The following is a 17,930-nucleotide window of genomic DNA, read 5'->3' as shown; positions in this document are numbered from 1 at the left end:
AAAATCATGGCGTGCGCGTGTTGTTGGGAAATCCCGGCTCTGCCTCCACCTGATGGCAGCATCAGGCAGCCCCGTGAAACATTAGCGTGGGAGTTCCCTTCATTGCCAATGTCGGGGTGGTGCAGCGTGCAGTGAGGATCTCCTGAGCAGAGCCCCCCCCCCCCACACACACACACACCCTATCTCGCTCTCTCACTCTCACTCTCACTACCGCCCCCTCCCAATTCGTTCCCTCCATCCTCCCCCACACGACTGCTTAGCACAGCCTCCTCAGCAGCATCCACCTTAACTGTGTAGCAGTAGTCATCCCCAGACCCCAGCGCAGGCAGTGATAAACTGAGGGACGCATCCAAGTGATGCCACTGCACCAACCGCATCTCGCAACCGCGAAAACACACCGAGAGTAAAACAGTCACTTCTACAAGGAGGAATACACACGCATTTGCCTCGAGACCGCACCTGCCCATGAAGATGTCTAACGCTGACATAGTCTTAAATGCCACCGATCGGGTAGTAAAAAGTGAGTGCATTTTCATTATTTAAAAAAATGTATTTTATAGAGGCTACAAAAGGTATATGATATCAATTATTTACTGTATAAGATCTCGTAGGCTACAGAGTTGGGTATTGCGTCCTGTGGATGTCCGATGTGTTAAATGATATACAGAATGTTCTTTGCTCTAGACCTGTGATGTTGATAAACAGTGAAAGGCAGTGACTTGGTTTATGACTATAGGCCTACTGTCTGTGTGGGGGATGGGATGTTTTCTTAATAATCGTGTTCCGAGCAATATATTTTTCACTGTCCCAATGTGATTGAATTTAGTCACGGACAGGCAGAAGAGGAGACTAAATGAGGCAGAGTTGCCGATGAAGTCTTTGCGGTTAAGGCAGTGATGCAGCAGGATTTCGCTGGCGCTGTGATAAAGGGCGCTTGGCGAATACCTGGATCTGCTCATTGTGGGGGAAGGGGTGGGTTGCAATCTATATTGGCATTTATGTAACCGTTTTCACTGTCAATGAGTAAACCATAGGCTGGCTATAGTGTTGCTTGGATCTTGAGTTTGAAACCACGCACTCATTTCGATTAGGCCTATATTCATATTTGTTCGGCACGCGTGCCAATACCGTCTGTCATTAACAGACTATTAGTCGAGATTTCATAAAAATATAGCCTACCACCAGTACATGTTATTACAGTGTAACTATGTGTTATTGCAATTAACTACAATACTTGTTACAGTGTAATTACATATTTAATTAGGCTAAACTGTAATAAGGATCCCTTAAAATTGAAGTATTACCAAAATATAATATAATGTAGGCCTGTAGTAGTTTCTTTCAATAGGTCCAATGTCTCTACAATAACCTTTTCTTCCGTCAAAGGTGTTGTGGTCTGCAATGAAATGAATGGAGGCTGTGCCACAAGTACATGAGTGTTGACTGAGCTTCAGGAATACATAACTGTCTTTGCAGTCTCATTCATGTTAAATGGCGTTTCATTATAAATGTTAGCGCTTTCCAATATTGGAGTTGTTTATTTCTGATGCATTTGATTTACTATTCGAGTCCCAATTGCACACCAAACGCTATTGCAGTTATTTGCAATCGCAGACGAGGTTTAATTCAATGTAAACCCGAGTTCGACGCTGCACCTATCCAGGCTCGGACAGCAGCGCTGTGATATAAGATGCATTGTTCAAAAAATAATAATACTTTAGCACCTAATTGAAAATAGGCCGGCAGGTTAACTCCTCGGTTTATCATAGTGTGACCGGGTAGGAGCCATATATTTGGTCCGTGTTTCATAGGGGACTGTAATTAATGCAAAACACGTCAAAAGTATAAAACTATCACTGCCTGATATACCTACCAAGACCTTGACGACTGTCACATACACGCTTGATAGGCCTACAACACTGGGATAATGGCCAGTCTTGGATGTTGACATCTCAACAACAACAAAAAACTGTCTACATCATTAATAAAAACAATACATCACACAAGACATTGTGCACTATACATATTTTGCCTGCTCCACCATTATGAATGTACAATATAAAATGCCCAACTATGATGGGCAACATGATCTAATGATGATGGGACTATCCCCACCCACACCTCCAATACAAGACACATCAAATGTAGCCTATGATCATTTTTCACATACTGTAGCAGGCTCAGGCCTAGTTCTATACCATTTAATTTTGCTTACAGGTACAGTATATGAAAATCAATGGCCCATAAGACTGGTACAGGATACATCTACTTATGGGGTGAATATTCATAGGCTATGTCTTCTCCTAATGTATTCTTGCATATTATCTCACGTATTGTTGCTAAGTAACCATTTACCTTTAATATATCAATCCTAATTTATTTGTTATTTATAGTCATTCTGGGGCTTTGCCAATGGGGGAATTGAATAAACTCTTTAGAAGCATAGCATATTTAAGTCATACTGAATTAGCAAATGAATGTGCTACAGGATAGTAAAGACTCTATTCACTCCACATCGCGGAAGTTCAGCTTTACAGTGTGATTGTAATCTAAAGCCAATGTTCTCTCATTAGCGGAGACTGCGTTTTACGGTAAACGCTGTGTTTATACCTCGATCGGAAATCACCTTTACATTTCCATCTCATAATCTGTAATGCTTCAGCGACACAGATTTAATAGAGCCCTGAGTTAGCAGACATTGCAAATATGGATCCCTTATTTCTCAATTCCATTCTGATGGCATAGCTACATATTTACAAACAGGTGACAGTACAGAGACAGCTTTACGTGTGGCTTTGTTGCATCCCAAAGAGGGAGTGTTTGCAGAGAGGAGGAGGAGGGGTTAACAGTGGAATGGGTTCACTCAAAGTTGACTGTAGTTGTTTGTAATACAGAACACTATTATCTCGAAGGAACATCCCATCTGCTGTGGGCCAGTCTCATCATAAGGGAAGAGGGATTCGATGGATGAACCACGACGACTGTGTGTTTAATTTGAAGGGATTTCTACATAGAGAATCTATTCATGGCCACAGCAAGATCAATGGGAGGAGGAGGAGGCTGTACCGTCTCTGGTGGGACTGGTAAATGCACTATCGCGTTGCACTAGAAATTGATTAATCAATTGCAGCAATTCCTTCATGCTGCTCACACAAACATCTCGTTTGAGGTGGCTGAAGATTGCTGCATTGTGGCACTACTTAGTACTTGCTCAGAGATCCCAGTACCTTATACAGCTGTGGCAAATATGTAAAGGGTGCCATCACAAACGTGTCCGTCTAAACATATACCCTGGCAGCTGGAGGGCGGGGCGCTGCTATGTGCCTACTGTACTTTGATCTGTATTGTTGTGTTCTACAGGGCTCATCTGAAAAAGACACCATCGTCTCATCTTTGACTCCTTGTCAAGATAAAGGTTAACTAAATAAAAACATTTGGATATTTACACTGGTCATTCTTTTGGGTTTGTAGTGCATCACTATTGGCTTCTCTATACCAACATACAATAGATTCTTAAAATAATCCAGATCAAAGCTGTGAGAGGGATGCCACTGTGGCAGGTGCATGTGCTCCTATTTCTCATCGAGTTAGACTGTAACAGTGTGGATGCATGGCACACACAATGGGGACCTGCTGGAGCATCAGTGGTGGCAAAGGGGCTCCTCCACATCACAATAGGATTCTGCTCAACTCCTAAACCTCTTTCATTCCTGCTGAGAAACTGCTCAGAAATAGGGTTGGACCCCTCCCAGTTGATGTATAATTGACTAATTGTATCGTGTACAAAGATAGCTACATCAATAAATAACTGCATATCCAATCCCAGTGATGTTGCAAGCGGAAATTGCATCATCAGATCCAATTTAACACACTACTTTCCTGCAGCACAGCTCAGCACATAGCTACACACACTGCCCTGTAAATGACTCATCTGTTTGTAAGTGTTTGTTTTCCTGTTTGATGTTACTCAGCGCTTATTTTTGCAATGTCACACTTACTTGTATGTTCTCTTACAGAATGAGGTGTTAAGATATTAACCTTTTCACGCTTCACAGATGCCATCACACAATTTTCCTCCCCTACTCAGCAATAGATTCTGTCATATTTCCACTTGCTACACTCTTAGAAAAAAAGTTTCCAAAAGGGTTCTTCAGTTGACCCCATAAGATAACCCTTTTTGGGTCCAGGTAGAACCCCTTTTGGCTCCAGGTAGAAGCCTCTGTGGAAAGGGTTCTACCTGGAACCCAAAAGGGTTCTATCTTGAACCAGAAAAAGGTTATTCAAAGGGTTCTCCTATGGGGACAGTCGAAGAAACCTTTTAGGTTCAAGATAGCACATTTTTTTCCAAGAGTGTACAATTCCAAGACAAGTATGGTCTCAGAATTGTAGTGTGTCTTGACCTCACTGATTGGCCCACACAGGAAATGGAACAGAGGGGGAAGATGGTTCTTTGAAAAAGCTGTCCTAGGGGCTGTTCCTCTCTGGCACACAGCTGGACCACTGTACCTACTCTGTGTTGGAAGGTGGGATCATGTGATTTGGAGTCTTGGTAGAGGAATGCGGATGTTAGTGATGTCTAGGAGTAGGGTTGTTGTGACCATGCAGGCAAGGGACTGGTTATTGGAGGAGACAGTGTCAGCCACTTGGCCTGGTCCCATGTCTGGGCCTCTCTGGGGAATGTGAACAGGCTCCAAGAGGCCTACTTTCTCTTAGAGTGATTCTAGGACATTATCTGTGTTAGTTCTGGTGGGGCTTGGTGAATCACTGTGGATCCTGTGGATCAAATGCCTTTTGTCTGACAGAGGGGACCCTCACAATACCAGATTTATTTTCAGAACAAAACCGAGACAATCATGGAAAGGGCTGACCGATCAGTAAAGGCACTGGTGGATTTAGAGAGTCAGTCAGTCAGCACACGGCAAATCTCTCTTCTGAAATATGAATATGAAATAGAGCTCTGTTTTTGTCTCCCAAAGATAATGTGGAGAGAGATAATGCTGGAATGGTGACCATCCTTTGTACCTCCATATTTACAGTAAACATTCAGCCGTTTCTGATCCATTTCTCCACACCCACAATTAGATTTCTGACATTCACTGTGAAATGCAGCCTCATTGTGTGGTTGTGTTCTCACTGGTTGTGAAAGTAGTGGACAGGTGTCTGTTGACGGAAAGGTGTCACTCTTTGTTTATGTTTTGCTGTAGATATGTTTGTTGACGGGTCCTATTTTCATTGTGTGTAACTATATTAGAGGGTGTGTGTTTGGATATGTTTGGGATCGGAGGTGTGTAGGTCTGTTTTTATTGTGTGTTTATTTTTGAAAATAAGTTACACAGTGGCTCATTGGCCAGACACCGTAGAGTCCACCCCCTGAGATGGCCAATTGCGCCAGAGAGCATAAAGCCCACCCCCCTGAGATAATTCATTGGCCAGAGTACGTAAAGCCCATCCCCCTGAGTTGGCTCATTGGCCAGAGAGCGTAAAGCCCAGCCCCCTGAGATGTCAAAATCAAATCAAAATCAAATTTATTGGTCACATACATGTGTTTAGCAGATGTTATTGCGAGTGTAGCGAAATGCTTGTGCTTCTAGCTCCGACAGTGTAGTAATATCTAACAATTAATATCTAACAGTTTCATAACATATACCCAAATTACACATACATCTAAGTAAGGAATGAATTCTATATATATACATGTATGTCAGAGAGGCATTGGACTAAGACACCGTGGCATAGTATAGAATAAAGTATATACATATGAAATGGGTGATGCAATATGTAAACACAATTTAAAAGTGACTAAGATACCGTAGAATAGTGTGGAGTGCAGTTTATACATATGAGATGAGTAATGCTAGATACGGAACATTATTAAAGTGGCTAGAGATCCATTTCTAAAAGTGACCAGTGATTCCTCATCTATGTCTATAGGCAGCCGCCTCTGATGTGTTAGTGATGACTGTTTAGCAGTCAGATGACCTTGAGATAGAAGCTGTTTTTCAGTCTCTCGGTCCCAGCTTTGATGCATCTGTACTGACCTCGCCTTCTGGATGATAGCGGGGTGACCAGGCAGTGGTTGATGTCCTCTGATCTTTTTGGCCTTCCTATGGCACCGAGTGCTGTAGGTGTCCAGGGCAGCGGGAGGCTTGCCCCCGGTAATGTGTTCGGCAGACCGCACCACCCTCTGGAGAGCTTTGCGGTTGCGGGCGGTGCAGTTGCCATACCAGGCTGTGATACAGCCCGACCGGATGCTCTCGATTGTACATCTGTAAAAGTTTGTGAGGGTTTTAGGTGTTAAGCCAAATTTCTTTAGCCTCCTGAGGTTGAAGAGGCGCCGTTGCGCCTTCCTCACCACTCTGTCTCATTGGCCAGAGAGCGTAGAGCCCCCTCCCTAAGATGTGTGTGAGTAGACGTGGTGGATCTTGATGGTGTGATAGCCTTCAGAGGAAGAGAGGGGGCGAGCTGGGCGCAGGGTATCTGCATGCATGATATGTACAGGCTTTATTTAGCAGTGTGGGTGAATTATTTAAGCATTGGTTTTTCAGCAGTGTTTTACTGCACACAGGCCACTTACATAATGAAACTTCCCTGAGGTCTAGTGATGAGAGGGTGTAGAGGAGGGAGACAGAGAGATGGAGAGGCAGAGGAACTGAAGGGAGGGATAGAGACAAAAGGGAAGAAAAGAGGAACGATTGGAAGAGCATGGATTTAGGAAAGGAGGGAGAAGGAAAGAAGATATAGGAAAGGAGGGAGAAGGAAGGAGGTAAAGGAAATGGAGACAGAGAAAAGGAAAATAAGAGATGTATTAAAGAGAAAACAACCCTCATACTACCCCCCCCCCACACACACAGCCTCACCCTCTACCCTCATACTACCTTCCCCCCACACACACACAGCCTCACCCTCTACCCTCATACTACCTTCCCCCCACACACACACAGCCTCACCCTCTACCCTCATACTACCTCCCCCCCACACACACACAGCCTCACCCTCTACCCTCATACTACCCCCCCCCCACACGCACACTGCCTCACCCTCCACCCTCATGCTACCTTCCCCACACACACACTGCCTCACCCTCCACCCTCATACTACCTTCCCCCCCACCCTACACACAGCCTCACTCTCTACCCTGAAGCGACTTTCCTCCCCCTCTTCCCAGACACAACCTCAGCCCCTACCCTCATACTACCTTCCCCTCCCACACACACGGCCTTATCCCCTACCCTCATGCTACCTTCCCCCCCCCACACACATGGCCTTATCCCCTACCCTCATGCTACCCCCCTAAGGTTTTTATCAGAACAAGCGTAGATTACTTTCACCTTTTTTCTTTTCCAGACATGAGTTTGTTGTGTTTAAAAAAAATATGTATTAAAATTATAGCTCACGACTGTGTGGGGAGAGGGGTGGGGACACCAAGAAGTGCATTCACATAAATCTACACACTTTCATACACACACCATTTTTTGTATTTTGTCATTTTATTTTTTTATTCCCCCCCCCCCCACAGCCTAAACCCCTCCCCTCCCCTCCCCTTATACTACCTTCCACCCCACCCTACACACAACCTAAGCCCCTACCCTCATACTACCCCCGCACCCACCCTACACACAGCCTCAGACCCTACCCTCATCCTACCCCCCCAACACACAGCCTCAGCCCCTACCCTCATACTACTTTCCCCGCACCCACCCTACACACAGCCTCAGACCCTACCCTCATCCTACCCCCCCAACACACAGCCTCAGCCCCTACCCTCATACTACCTTCCCCCCACCACCCTACAAACAACCTCAGCCCCTACCCTCATACTACCCCCCCCCCCCCCCCCCCCCCCCCCCCAAATAATGAGTTCTGTTCTGTCATTTTGTGAATAATCAAATGAATGCTCTACGCATCATTTAAGAGCCATGTGCATGTGACCTGTTATGGTTGTGGGCCATCATCAGTAATGTAGACTGGTCAACACACACTGCCTAGTGCCTGGCCTGTCCTGGCTTCTCTGTTCAGATCCCTGCTTCCTCATTGGCTCCTTCTCCTCCCAGTCTCTAGCATATTGGAGTTTCATGCATGGGCTGATCTGAAGGCTGCAAGCTGCCATTCGGCCAGGCAGACTATGCAAGCAGGCAGGAAGGATGCACTCACTTTAGGGGCCCTGCGCATTTGGTGCTTTGCACAGGAAAGAAATGGAGTCAGTGTAGGTCCAATCGGTGAACACACACATTTAGCCATTTGAAACATGTGCATCTCAGCCTGTTGAGTGCTATGATAACAAACCCTTCAGTTAGCCCAACAGCTACACTATCCCAATTAAATGAAGGAACCAGTTAATCAGGACAATACTAACAGACTGAACAAAATAGATGGAACAATTGGTATTGTCTGGATAGTTAAAGGTCAGAGTTATTCACGGTGCTCTGGAGATGGTACCGCAGCAAAACATCTTGTCACCCAAATGAATATGCAACATTGTTTGCCAAGGTATTTATATTATCTCCAATGTGTGTCTGTTCAGTAAAATACATGCTGGCAGCACTGCATATGGCTTAGGGCATCTGTAGCCAAGTAGTGTGATTCAGCAACTTGGAGTATTAGACATGTGTTTTTTTCCCTCAATTGTGTGCAGAGTCCATTAAGCTTTTGAATTCTACTCCTAGTTATTATGCACATTACAAAGTTAGGATGACATAAACCACAAGAGCCATAGTCCTGGACCAACATCCCTCACTGCTACATTATTGGGTGGTAATGAATATGTTACAGGCTCAGACAGAGGGGGTCAGCAGGTGTGGTAGAAGCAGGACTGAGACAAGGTAGAGGTGCAGCTAGCTAACACTGGGCCAGAGACCTGACAGACAGACAGACAGACAGACAGACAGACAGACAGACAGACAGACAGACAGACAGACAGACAGACAGACAGACAGACAGACAGGTGCATCTAGTGGGGGCGTAGTGTGCTGTACATGTAAACATATTTGACTGGATGTCAGGGCTGGATGGAGAGTATTAATGTACTCCAGTGTCACTGCTGCCATGCGTTCTATAAGTTCAATCTACAGTCCTCTCGCTCTGCTAGACATTTCTCCGTCAGTCTGCAGCATCGAGAGAAAAGTAGCTGTGGTGTATTCTGGTGTGTTGTAGTATGGGGATGATTTAGGTACAAGGAACATCCTTCTGCTGTAACAAAGGAAAATGCATATATTACCATGAATTACTGAAGGTTGTTTCTTAGAAGTCTATCTGGTGGTAACGTTAATTAGCGTAGGCTACACAATGATGATAAGATGTTGGAATAACAGAATGGGTCAAAAGCTATATTTGTTTTGTTGGTCTCCAGTGTCCAGACAGCAGGAGTGGTAGAGATACTCTCAATGATCGGCTATGAAAAGCCAACTGACATTTACTCCTGAGGTGCTGACCTGTTGCACCCTCGACAACTACTGTGATTATTATTGTTTGACCATGCTGGTCATTTATGAACATTTTAACATCTTGGCCATGTTCTGTTATAATCTCCACCCTGCACAACCAGAAGAAGACTGATCACCCCTCATAGCCTGGTACCTCTCTAGGTTTCTTCCTAGGTTTTGGCCTTTCTAGGGAGTTTTTGCTTCTACACTTGCATTGCTTGCTGTTTGGGGTTTTAGGCTGGGATTCTGCACTTTGAGATATCAGCTGATGTAAGAAGGGCTATATTTGATTTGATTTGTTGAAATCCTTTTTCAATTTATTATAATGTCAAATATAAGGTTCCTTCCCTTTCAGTTGAGAATCGCTGCTCTTGGCAGGTGGGTCGCAACCTAAATTTGGGTCGCAGGAGGTTTTGAATGAGTCCCGAGTGTCTGAGTAAAATGTTTTATTATATACAGTACCAGTCAAACGTTTGGACACACCTACTCATTCCAGGGTTATTCTTTATTTTTACTATGTTCTACATTTTAGAATAATAGTGAAGACATCAAAAATATGAAATAACACATATGGAATCATGTGTTAAACAAATGAAAATTGAGATTTTTCAAAGTAGCCACCCTTTGCCTTGATGACAGCTTTACACTCTTGGCATTCTCTCAACTACCATCACCTGGAATGCTTTTCCAACCGTCTTGAAGGAGTTCCCACATTTGCTGAGCACTTGCTGGCTGCTTTTCCTTCACTGTGGTCCAATTCATCCCAAACTATCTCAATTGGGTTGAGGTCGAGGTCGGGTGATTGTGGAGGCAAAGTCGTTTGATGCAGCACTCCATCACTCTCCTTCTTGGTCAAATATTATTATTATTTATTCATTTTTATGAAAAATGCTCCAGTCTGAACCTAAACGACTAAAACCAGGTAGGTGTGTAGAAATGATAATGAACTTATATTTCTTATAATTTAACCTCAGAACAAAAATAGTTCAATCACAGTATTTCCAATATAGAGTTATTAGCAGTGATACTTACTGTATTTGGTTGATTTTGTGGTCTCAAACCAGTGAGCTTAACATTCTTCATCAAGAATATGGGCAAAATGGAATTACTACAATGAAAAAGGTGGGACTGTTCCCTTGTCATATAATTGGTATATTTACTATCAATGTAGTATTAAAAATAGTTTTCCAGATTGCATAAAGGCAACAACAAAAAAGAGTGATGCGAATATTGGATCGCAACTGAGACAACCTGGTTCAATTTGTGTCCCAATGCAAAACCAGTTGAGAACCAGTGCCCTAGAGCATTTTTTGGGGTAACGTGTGCTTCAGATAAGGAGAAAAATAAGGACTATATAGATCTGCATCTATGTGAGCCTCCCATGCAAATCACAGTATACAGCACTGGCTCTACTCCAATAGTCAGCTGCTGTTGCCCGGCAACATGCACCACAGTTCAACTCAGCCTGGGCTCCCAGTCGAAGTGAGCTGTCTCACATCTCACCCCTCTCTCTTTCTCTTTCCGTCCTCTGTCTCTCTCTGTCTGTGTGTCTGTCTGTCTGTGTCTCTCTCTCTTTCTGCCTCTGGCTTTCTCTCGTTAACTCTCAATGTACTAATGTGTTTTCACCAGGCCTCGTGTTCTCTTCCTCATTACTGCCTTCCATGTGATTCAGAGGAGTTGGGTTAAATGCGGAAGACACATTTCAGTTGAAGGCATTCAGTTGTACAACTGACTAGGCATCCCCCTTTCCTTTCCATTTCTCTCCGTCTAAATCCTCCCTATTTTTCTCGGTTTCTTCAAAGGTGTCTTTCTCTTTCTCTTGCTCTCCGTTCTCACCTCTCTCCCTCTTGCCCTCTGTTTGTCCCCGTCTCTAATTAACCTCCAGTATCTTTTAGAGTTGGAGAGTATCAGAAGGACAGTACGGTCTATTGAGTTAATACATACACAAGTCAATGATGCACACTCACATACTCAAACACACGTGTAATATTATTCAGAACATGCAGTATCAGTATCTCTAGTCTCTTTATTTGGTCTCTACTATTACAGTTCTATCATTCTGGCTCTTTGGGTCCATTAGAATTGCTGTTCAGTGACGTCTGTTGGTCAGACTGAGTCACAGACGCATCAGACAGACCACTGAGATTGTGACACGTTCTCTTGATCAAAGAGATCTGCCTCTCCCCGTTTCTGCTAACAATGAGAACGCGATCTGCTTCATAGTGTCGAGGGGGAACACTGGAACCTCCAAATTCACTAGAATGTACAGCGTGTCCTGACACAAGCACATTTATTCGGCTCCAAGTAGTTGCACAAACTTGTAGATATGCCTATATGTGGAAACACAATACAGTCAGGCATACATACCTACAGTCTATGTAAGCTCAGAAAGTTAAATACAGAAGCCCAAAACACATACAGTATTAAGGCACAAGGCGAGACCCAGATGCAGACCCAGAAGGGAGATGGTTGGAGTCTTACAATGTTTAATAATCCAAAGGAGTAGATAAGAGAATGGTCGTGGACAGGCAAACATGTCAAAACCAGATCAGAGTCCAGGAGGTACAGAGTGGCAGACGGGCTCATGGTCAAGGCAGGCGGGTAAAAACCGGGAGGACTAGAAAAAGGAGAATAGCAAAAGGAGTACGGAAAAAACACACTGGTTGACTTGACTGAACACACAAGACGAACTGACACAGAGAGACAGGAAACACAGGGATAAATACACCGGGGATAATAAGCGACACCTGGAGGTGGTGGAGACAGTCACGAGGACAGGTGAACCAGATCAGGGTGTGACATGACGAGCCGTCAGAAAGTTCACACCCCTTGACCTTTTCCACATTTTGTTGTGTTAAAGCCTGAATTTAAAATTGATTAAATCACTTTTTTTTGTCACTGGCCTACACACAATACCCCATAATGTCAAAGTGGAATTCTGTTTTTAGATATTTTTTTACAAATTAATAAAAAATGAAAAGCTGGAATGTCTTGAGTCAATAAGTATTCAACCCATGTGTTTATAGAAAGCCTAATTAAGTTTAGGAGTGAAAATGTGCTTAACAAGTCATATAATAAGTTGTATGGACTCATTCTTTGTGCAATAATAGGGTTTAACATGATTTTTGAATGACCACCTCGTCACTGTACCCACACATAGAATTATCTGTAAGATCCCTCAGTCAAGCAGGGAATTTCAAACACAGATTCAACCACAAAGACCAGGGAGGTTTTTCAATGCCTCACAAATGAGGCAAAAAGGGCACCGATTGGTAGATGGGTAAAAAAATAAAAAATAAGACATTGAATATCACTTTGAGCATGGTGAAGTTATTAATTATGCTTTGGATGGTGTATCTATACACCCAGTCACTACCAATATACAAGCGTTCTTCCTAATATAGTTGCCGGAGAGGAAGGAAACCGGGTAGGGATTTCACCATGAGGCCAAGGGTGACCTTAAAACATAGTGTAATGGCTGTGATAGGAGAACTGGGGATGTGTTGTATTTACTCCATAGTATTCATCTAATTGACAGAATGGAAGAATTAAGCCTGTAAAGAATAAAAATATTCCAAAACATGCATCCTGTTTGCAACAAGGCACGAAAGTAAAACTGCAAAAATGTGGCACAGAAATTAACTTTTTCTCCTGAATAAATGTTTGGGGAAAGTCCAATAAAACACATTACTGGGTACCATTCTCTATATTTTCAAGCCTAGTGGTGGTTTCATCATGTTATGGGTATGCTTGTAATCGTTAAGGACTGGGGAGTTTTTCAGGATAAAAAATAAACGTAATGGAGTTTAGCGCAGGCAAAATCCTAGAGGAAAACCTGGTTCAGTCTGCTTTCCACCAGACACTGGGAGATTAATTTACCTTCCAGCAGGACAATAATCTAAAACACAATACCAAATATACACTGGAGTTGCTTACCAAGAAGACGGTGAATGTTCCTGGGTGGCCTAGTTATAATTTTGACTTAAATCTTATTGAAAATCTATGGCAAGACTTGAAAATGGTTGTCTAGCAATCATCAACAACCTACTTGACAGAGTTTGAAGAATTAAAATAATAATAATGGGCAAATATTGCACAATCCAGGTGTGCAAAGCTCTTAAAGACTTACCCAGAAATATTCACAGATGTAATCACTGCCAAAGGTGATTCTAACATGTATTGACTCAGGAATGTGAATACTTATGTAAATGGGTTATTTTTGTATTTCATTTTCATTTCTAATTTCTAAAAACATGTTTTCACGTAGTCATTATGGGGTATTGTGTGTAGATGGGTGAGAAAAAAAACATTTATTCAATTCAGGCTGTATCACAACAATGTGGAATAAGTCAAGGGGTATGAATAGTTTCTGAAGGCCCTGTAGGCACACACACTAACAAACCTACTTTCTCTCACACACACACACACACGCACGCACGCACGCACGCACGCACGCACGCACGCACGCACGCACGCACGCACGCACGCACACACACACACACACACACACACACACACACACACACACACACACACACACAGTTGACTGGGGTGTCTTTACCCCAAAATTCCATGCCAAGCCTGGCTCATTATCCCAGCAGCAGCAACATGAGATTTCTCTTTTTCCCCCTCTAGTCAAACATCCATTATTTAGCAGCATGTTGATCACGTTGAGCCTCAAGTCACAGATCTCTCTCCTCTCTCTGTTCCATTCTATTCCCCAAGTGCTCAGCTCAGCAGCTCCCCATAGCCACATGCACAGAGCAACACAAATCACTAGCCGAAAAACTTGGCCATAGTGCTATATAGACACTACAAGACCAAAAGTATGTGGACACCTGTTTGTCGAACATTTCATTCCAAAATCATGGGCATTAATATGGAGTAGGTCCTCTATTTGCTGCTGTAACAGCCTCCACTCTTCTAGGAAGGCTTTCCACTAGATGTTGGAACATTGCTGTGAGGACTTGCTTCCAAGTCATTAATGAGGTCGGGCTCTGATGTTGGACAATTAGGCCTGGCTCGCAGTCTGTGTTTCAATTTATCCCAAAGGTGTTTGATGGGGTTGAGGTCAGGGCTCTGTGCAGGTCAGTCAAGTTCTTCCACACCAATCTCGACAGAATTGCCTAGAATGTCATTGCATGCTGTAGCGTTAAGATTTCCCTTCACTGGAACTAAGGGGCATAGCCCGAACCATGAAAAACAGTTCCAGACCATCATTCCTCTTTAACCAAACTTTAAAGTTGGCACTATGCATTCGGGCAGGTAGCCTTCTCCTGGCTTCCGCCAAACCCTGATTTGTCCATTAGACTGCCAGATGGTGAAGCATGATTCATCACTCCAGAGAATATTCCACTGCTCAAGAGTCCAATGGCGGCGAGCTTCACACCACTCCAGCCAATGCTTGGCATTGCACATGCTGATCTTAGCCTTGTGTGCGGCTGCTCGGCCATGGAAACCCATTTCATGAAACTCCTGACAAACCGTTCTGGTGCTGACGTTGCTTCCAGAGGCAGTTTGGAACTCGGTAGTGAGAGTTGCAACCAAGGACAGATGATTTTTACTCGCTACGTGCTTCAGCACTCGGCGGTCCCATTCTGTGAGCTTGTGTGGGCGACCACTTCGCGGCTGAGCCGTTGTTGCTCCTAGATGTTTCCACTTCAAAATAACAGCACGTACAATTAACCGGGGCAGCTCTAGCAGGACAGAAATTTGACGAACTTACTTGTTGGAATGGTGACATTCTATGACGGTGCCACGTTGAAAGTAACTGAGCTCTTCAGTAAGGCCATTCTATTGCCAATATTTGTCTATGGAGATTGCATGGCTGTGTGCTCAATTTTATACACCTGTCAGCAACGGGTATGGCTTAAATAGCTGAATCCACAAATTTGAAGGGGTGTCCACATACTTTTGTATATGCACTGTATACTGAGTGTACAAAACATTTAGAACACCTTCCTCGTATTGAGTTCCACCCCCTTTTGCCCTCAGAACAGCCTCATGGACTCAACAAGGAGTCAAAAGCATTCCACAGGGATGCTGGCCCATGTTGACTTCAATGCTTCCCACAGTTGTATCAAGTTGGCTGGATGTCCTTTGAGTGGTGGACCTTTCTTGATACACATGGGACATACGGGAACTGTGTTTCAGTTCTTGACCCCAAACGATGAAAATAAAACCTAATATAACTCAAACGGAAAGCATTTGCATTTTTGTGCAGTCCAGGCAGTGCTGAGAACGGTAGTTTGGCCTGCTATTTGTTGACCCTCTACCATACCCCGTTCAAAAGGCGCTCAAATCTTTTGTCTTGCCGATTCACCCTCTGAAGTTTGACAATGCCTTTACCCCCTCAGGAGACTGAAAAGATTTGGCATAGGTCCCCAGATCCTCAAAAAGTTCTACAGCTGCACCATCGAGAGCATCTTGACAGGTTGCATCACCGCCTGGTATGGCAACTGCTCGGCATCCGACCGTAAGCAATGACAGAGTGTAGTGCTTGCAGTCCAGTACATCACTGGGGCCAAGCTTCCTGCCATCCAGGACCTATATACTAGACGGTGTCAGAGGAAGGCCCAAAAAATTGTCAAAGACTCCAGTCACCCAAGTCATAGACTGTTCTCTCTGCTACCGAACATCAAGCGGTACCAGAGCACCAAGTCTAGGTCCAAAGGGCTCCTTAACACCTTCTACACCCAAGCCATAAGACTGCTGAATAATTAATCAAATGGCCACCCGGGCTATTTACATTGACCCCCCTTGTCTTTACACTGCTGCTACTCGCTGTTTATTATCTATGCATAGTCACTTTACCCCTACCTACATGTACAAATTACCTCAACTAATCTGTACCCCCTTACATTGACTCTGTACTGGTATCTCCTGTATAGCCTCATTATTGTTATTTTATTGTGACTATATTATCAAAGTAGATTCCCCAATACTGATCAAGGTCCTCAGCTCTATATAACTAGGAGTTCACAGGTATATTGTGCTGTAGGTCATAAAGGACCTGCCTGATGTTTGCTGCTGTTTATTCTAACAGGTCTCTGAGACATACAGTATATATATATACACACACACACACACACACACACACACACACACACACACACACACACACACACACACACACACACACACACACACACACACAGTACCAGTACCGAGTTGAAGAGCATGGGTACGAGGTAATTGAGGTAGATAGAGTGCCTTCGGAAAGGATTCAGAGCCCTTGACTTTTGCCACATTTTGTTACGTTACAGCCTTATTCTAAAACGGATAAATTATTTTTTATCCCTCATCACTCTACACACAATACCCACTAATGACAAAGCAAAGAACTGTTTTTAGAAAATAAAAAAATGGAAATAATACATTTACATAACTTTTCAGTCCCTTAACTCAGTACTTTGTTGAAGCACCTTTGGCAGCGATTACAGCCTTGAGTCTTCTTGGGTATGACGCTACAATCTTGGCACACCTGTATTTGGGGAGTTTTTCCCATTCTTCATTGCAAATCCTCTCAAGTGCTGTCAGGTTGGATTGGGAGTGTCGCTGCACAGCTATTTTCAGGTCTCTCCAGAGATGTTAGATTGGGTTCAAGTCCGGGCTCTGGCTGGGCCACTCAAGGACATTCAGAGACTTGTCCCGAAGCCACTCCTGCGATGTCTTAGATGTGTGCTTAGGGTCATTGCCCTGTTGGAAGGTGAACCTTCGCCTCAGTCTGAGGTCCTGAGCGCTCTGGAGCAGATTTTCATCAAGGATCTCTCTGTACTTTGTTCCAATCATCTTTCCCTCACACCCGACTAGTCTCCCAGTCCCTGCCACTGAAAAACTTTCCCATAGAATGATGCTGCCACCACCATGCTTCACCATAGGGATGGTGCCAGGTTTCCTCCACGCGTGACACTTGGCTTCATCAGATCAGAGAATCTTGTTTCTCATTTTTTGAGTCCTTTAAGTGACTTTGGGCACTCTGCCATAAAGGCCTGATTGGTGGAGTGCTGCAGAGATGGTTTTCCTTCTGGAAGGTTCTCCCATCTCCGCAGAGGAACTCTGGAGCTCTGTCAGAGTGACCATCGGGTTCTTGGTCACCTTCCTGACCAAGGCCCTTCTCCCCCAACTGTTCAGTTTGGCCAGTCGCCCAGCTCTAGAAAGAGTCTTAGTGGATCCAAACTTCTTGCATTTAAGAATGATGAAGGCCACTGTGTTCTTGGGGTCCATCAATGCTGCAGAAATGTTTTGGCACCCTTACCCAGATCTGTGCCTCGACACAATCCTCTCTTGGAGCTCTACAGACAATTCCTTCAACCTCATGGCTTTGTTTTTGCTCTGACATGCACTGTCAACTGTGGGACCTTATATAGACCGGCAGGGTGCCTTTCCAAATAATGTCCAATCAATTGAATTTACCACAGGTGGACTCCAATCTGTCACGCTGGTATAAAGGATTTGGAGACAGGCGCAGGAATACACAATAGGGTTTTTTAATACACCCAAAACAAACAG

At 44.0% G+C, this 17,930-nt stretch overlaps 1 protein-coding gene across 2 annotated transcripts in view; it reads left to right on the top strand.

The window, feature by feature from the left end:
- The first annotated feature begins 261 nt into the window (after positions 1-261).
- LOC139388557 (protein phosphatase 3, catalytic subunit, alpha isozyme) overlaps positions 262-17,930 on the top strand; it is a 103,256-nt gene continuing 85,587 nt past the window's right edge. Inside the window, exon 1 of one of the 2 annotated variants that reach the window (XM_071135290.1) lies at positions 262-520. In XM_071135290.1, the coding sequence (XP_070991391.1) occupies positions 466-520 (55 nt within the window). In that variant the 5' untranslated portion in view covers positions 262-465. The remainder of the gene's footprint in view (positions 521-17,930) is intronic. The other variant, XM_071135288.1, reaches the window with a different exon arrangement.

This window comes from Oncorhynchus clarkii, chromosome 29 (assembly GCF_045791955.1).
Source record: "Oncorhynchus clarkii lewisi isolate Uvic-CL-2024 chromosome 29, UVic_Ocla_1.0, whole genome shotgun sequence".
Classification (NCBI taxonomy): Eukaryota; Metazoa; Chordata; class Actinopteri; order Salmoniformes; family Salmonidae; genus Oncorhynchus; species Oncorhynchus clarkii.
The sequence above is the reverse complement of the archived record's forward strand: the minus strand, read 5'-3'. Positions and strand labels throughout refer to the sequence as shown.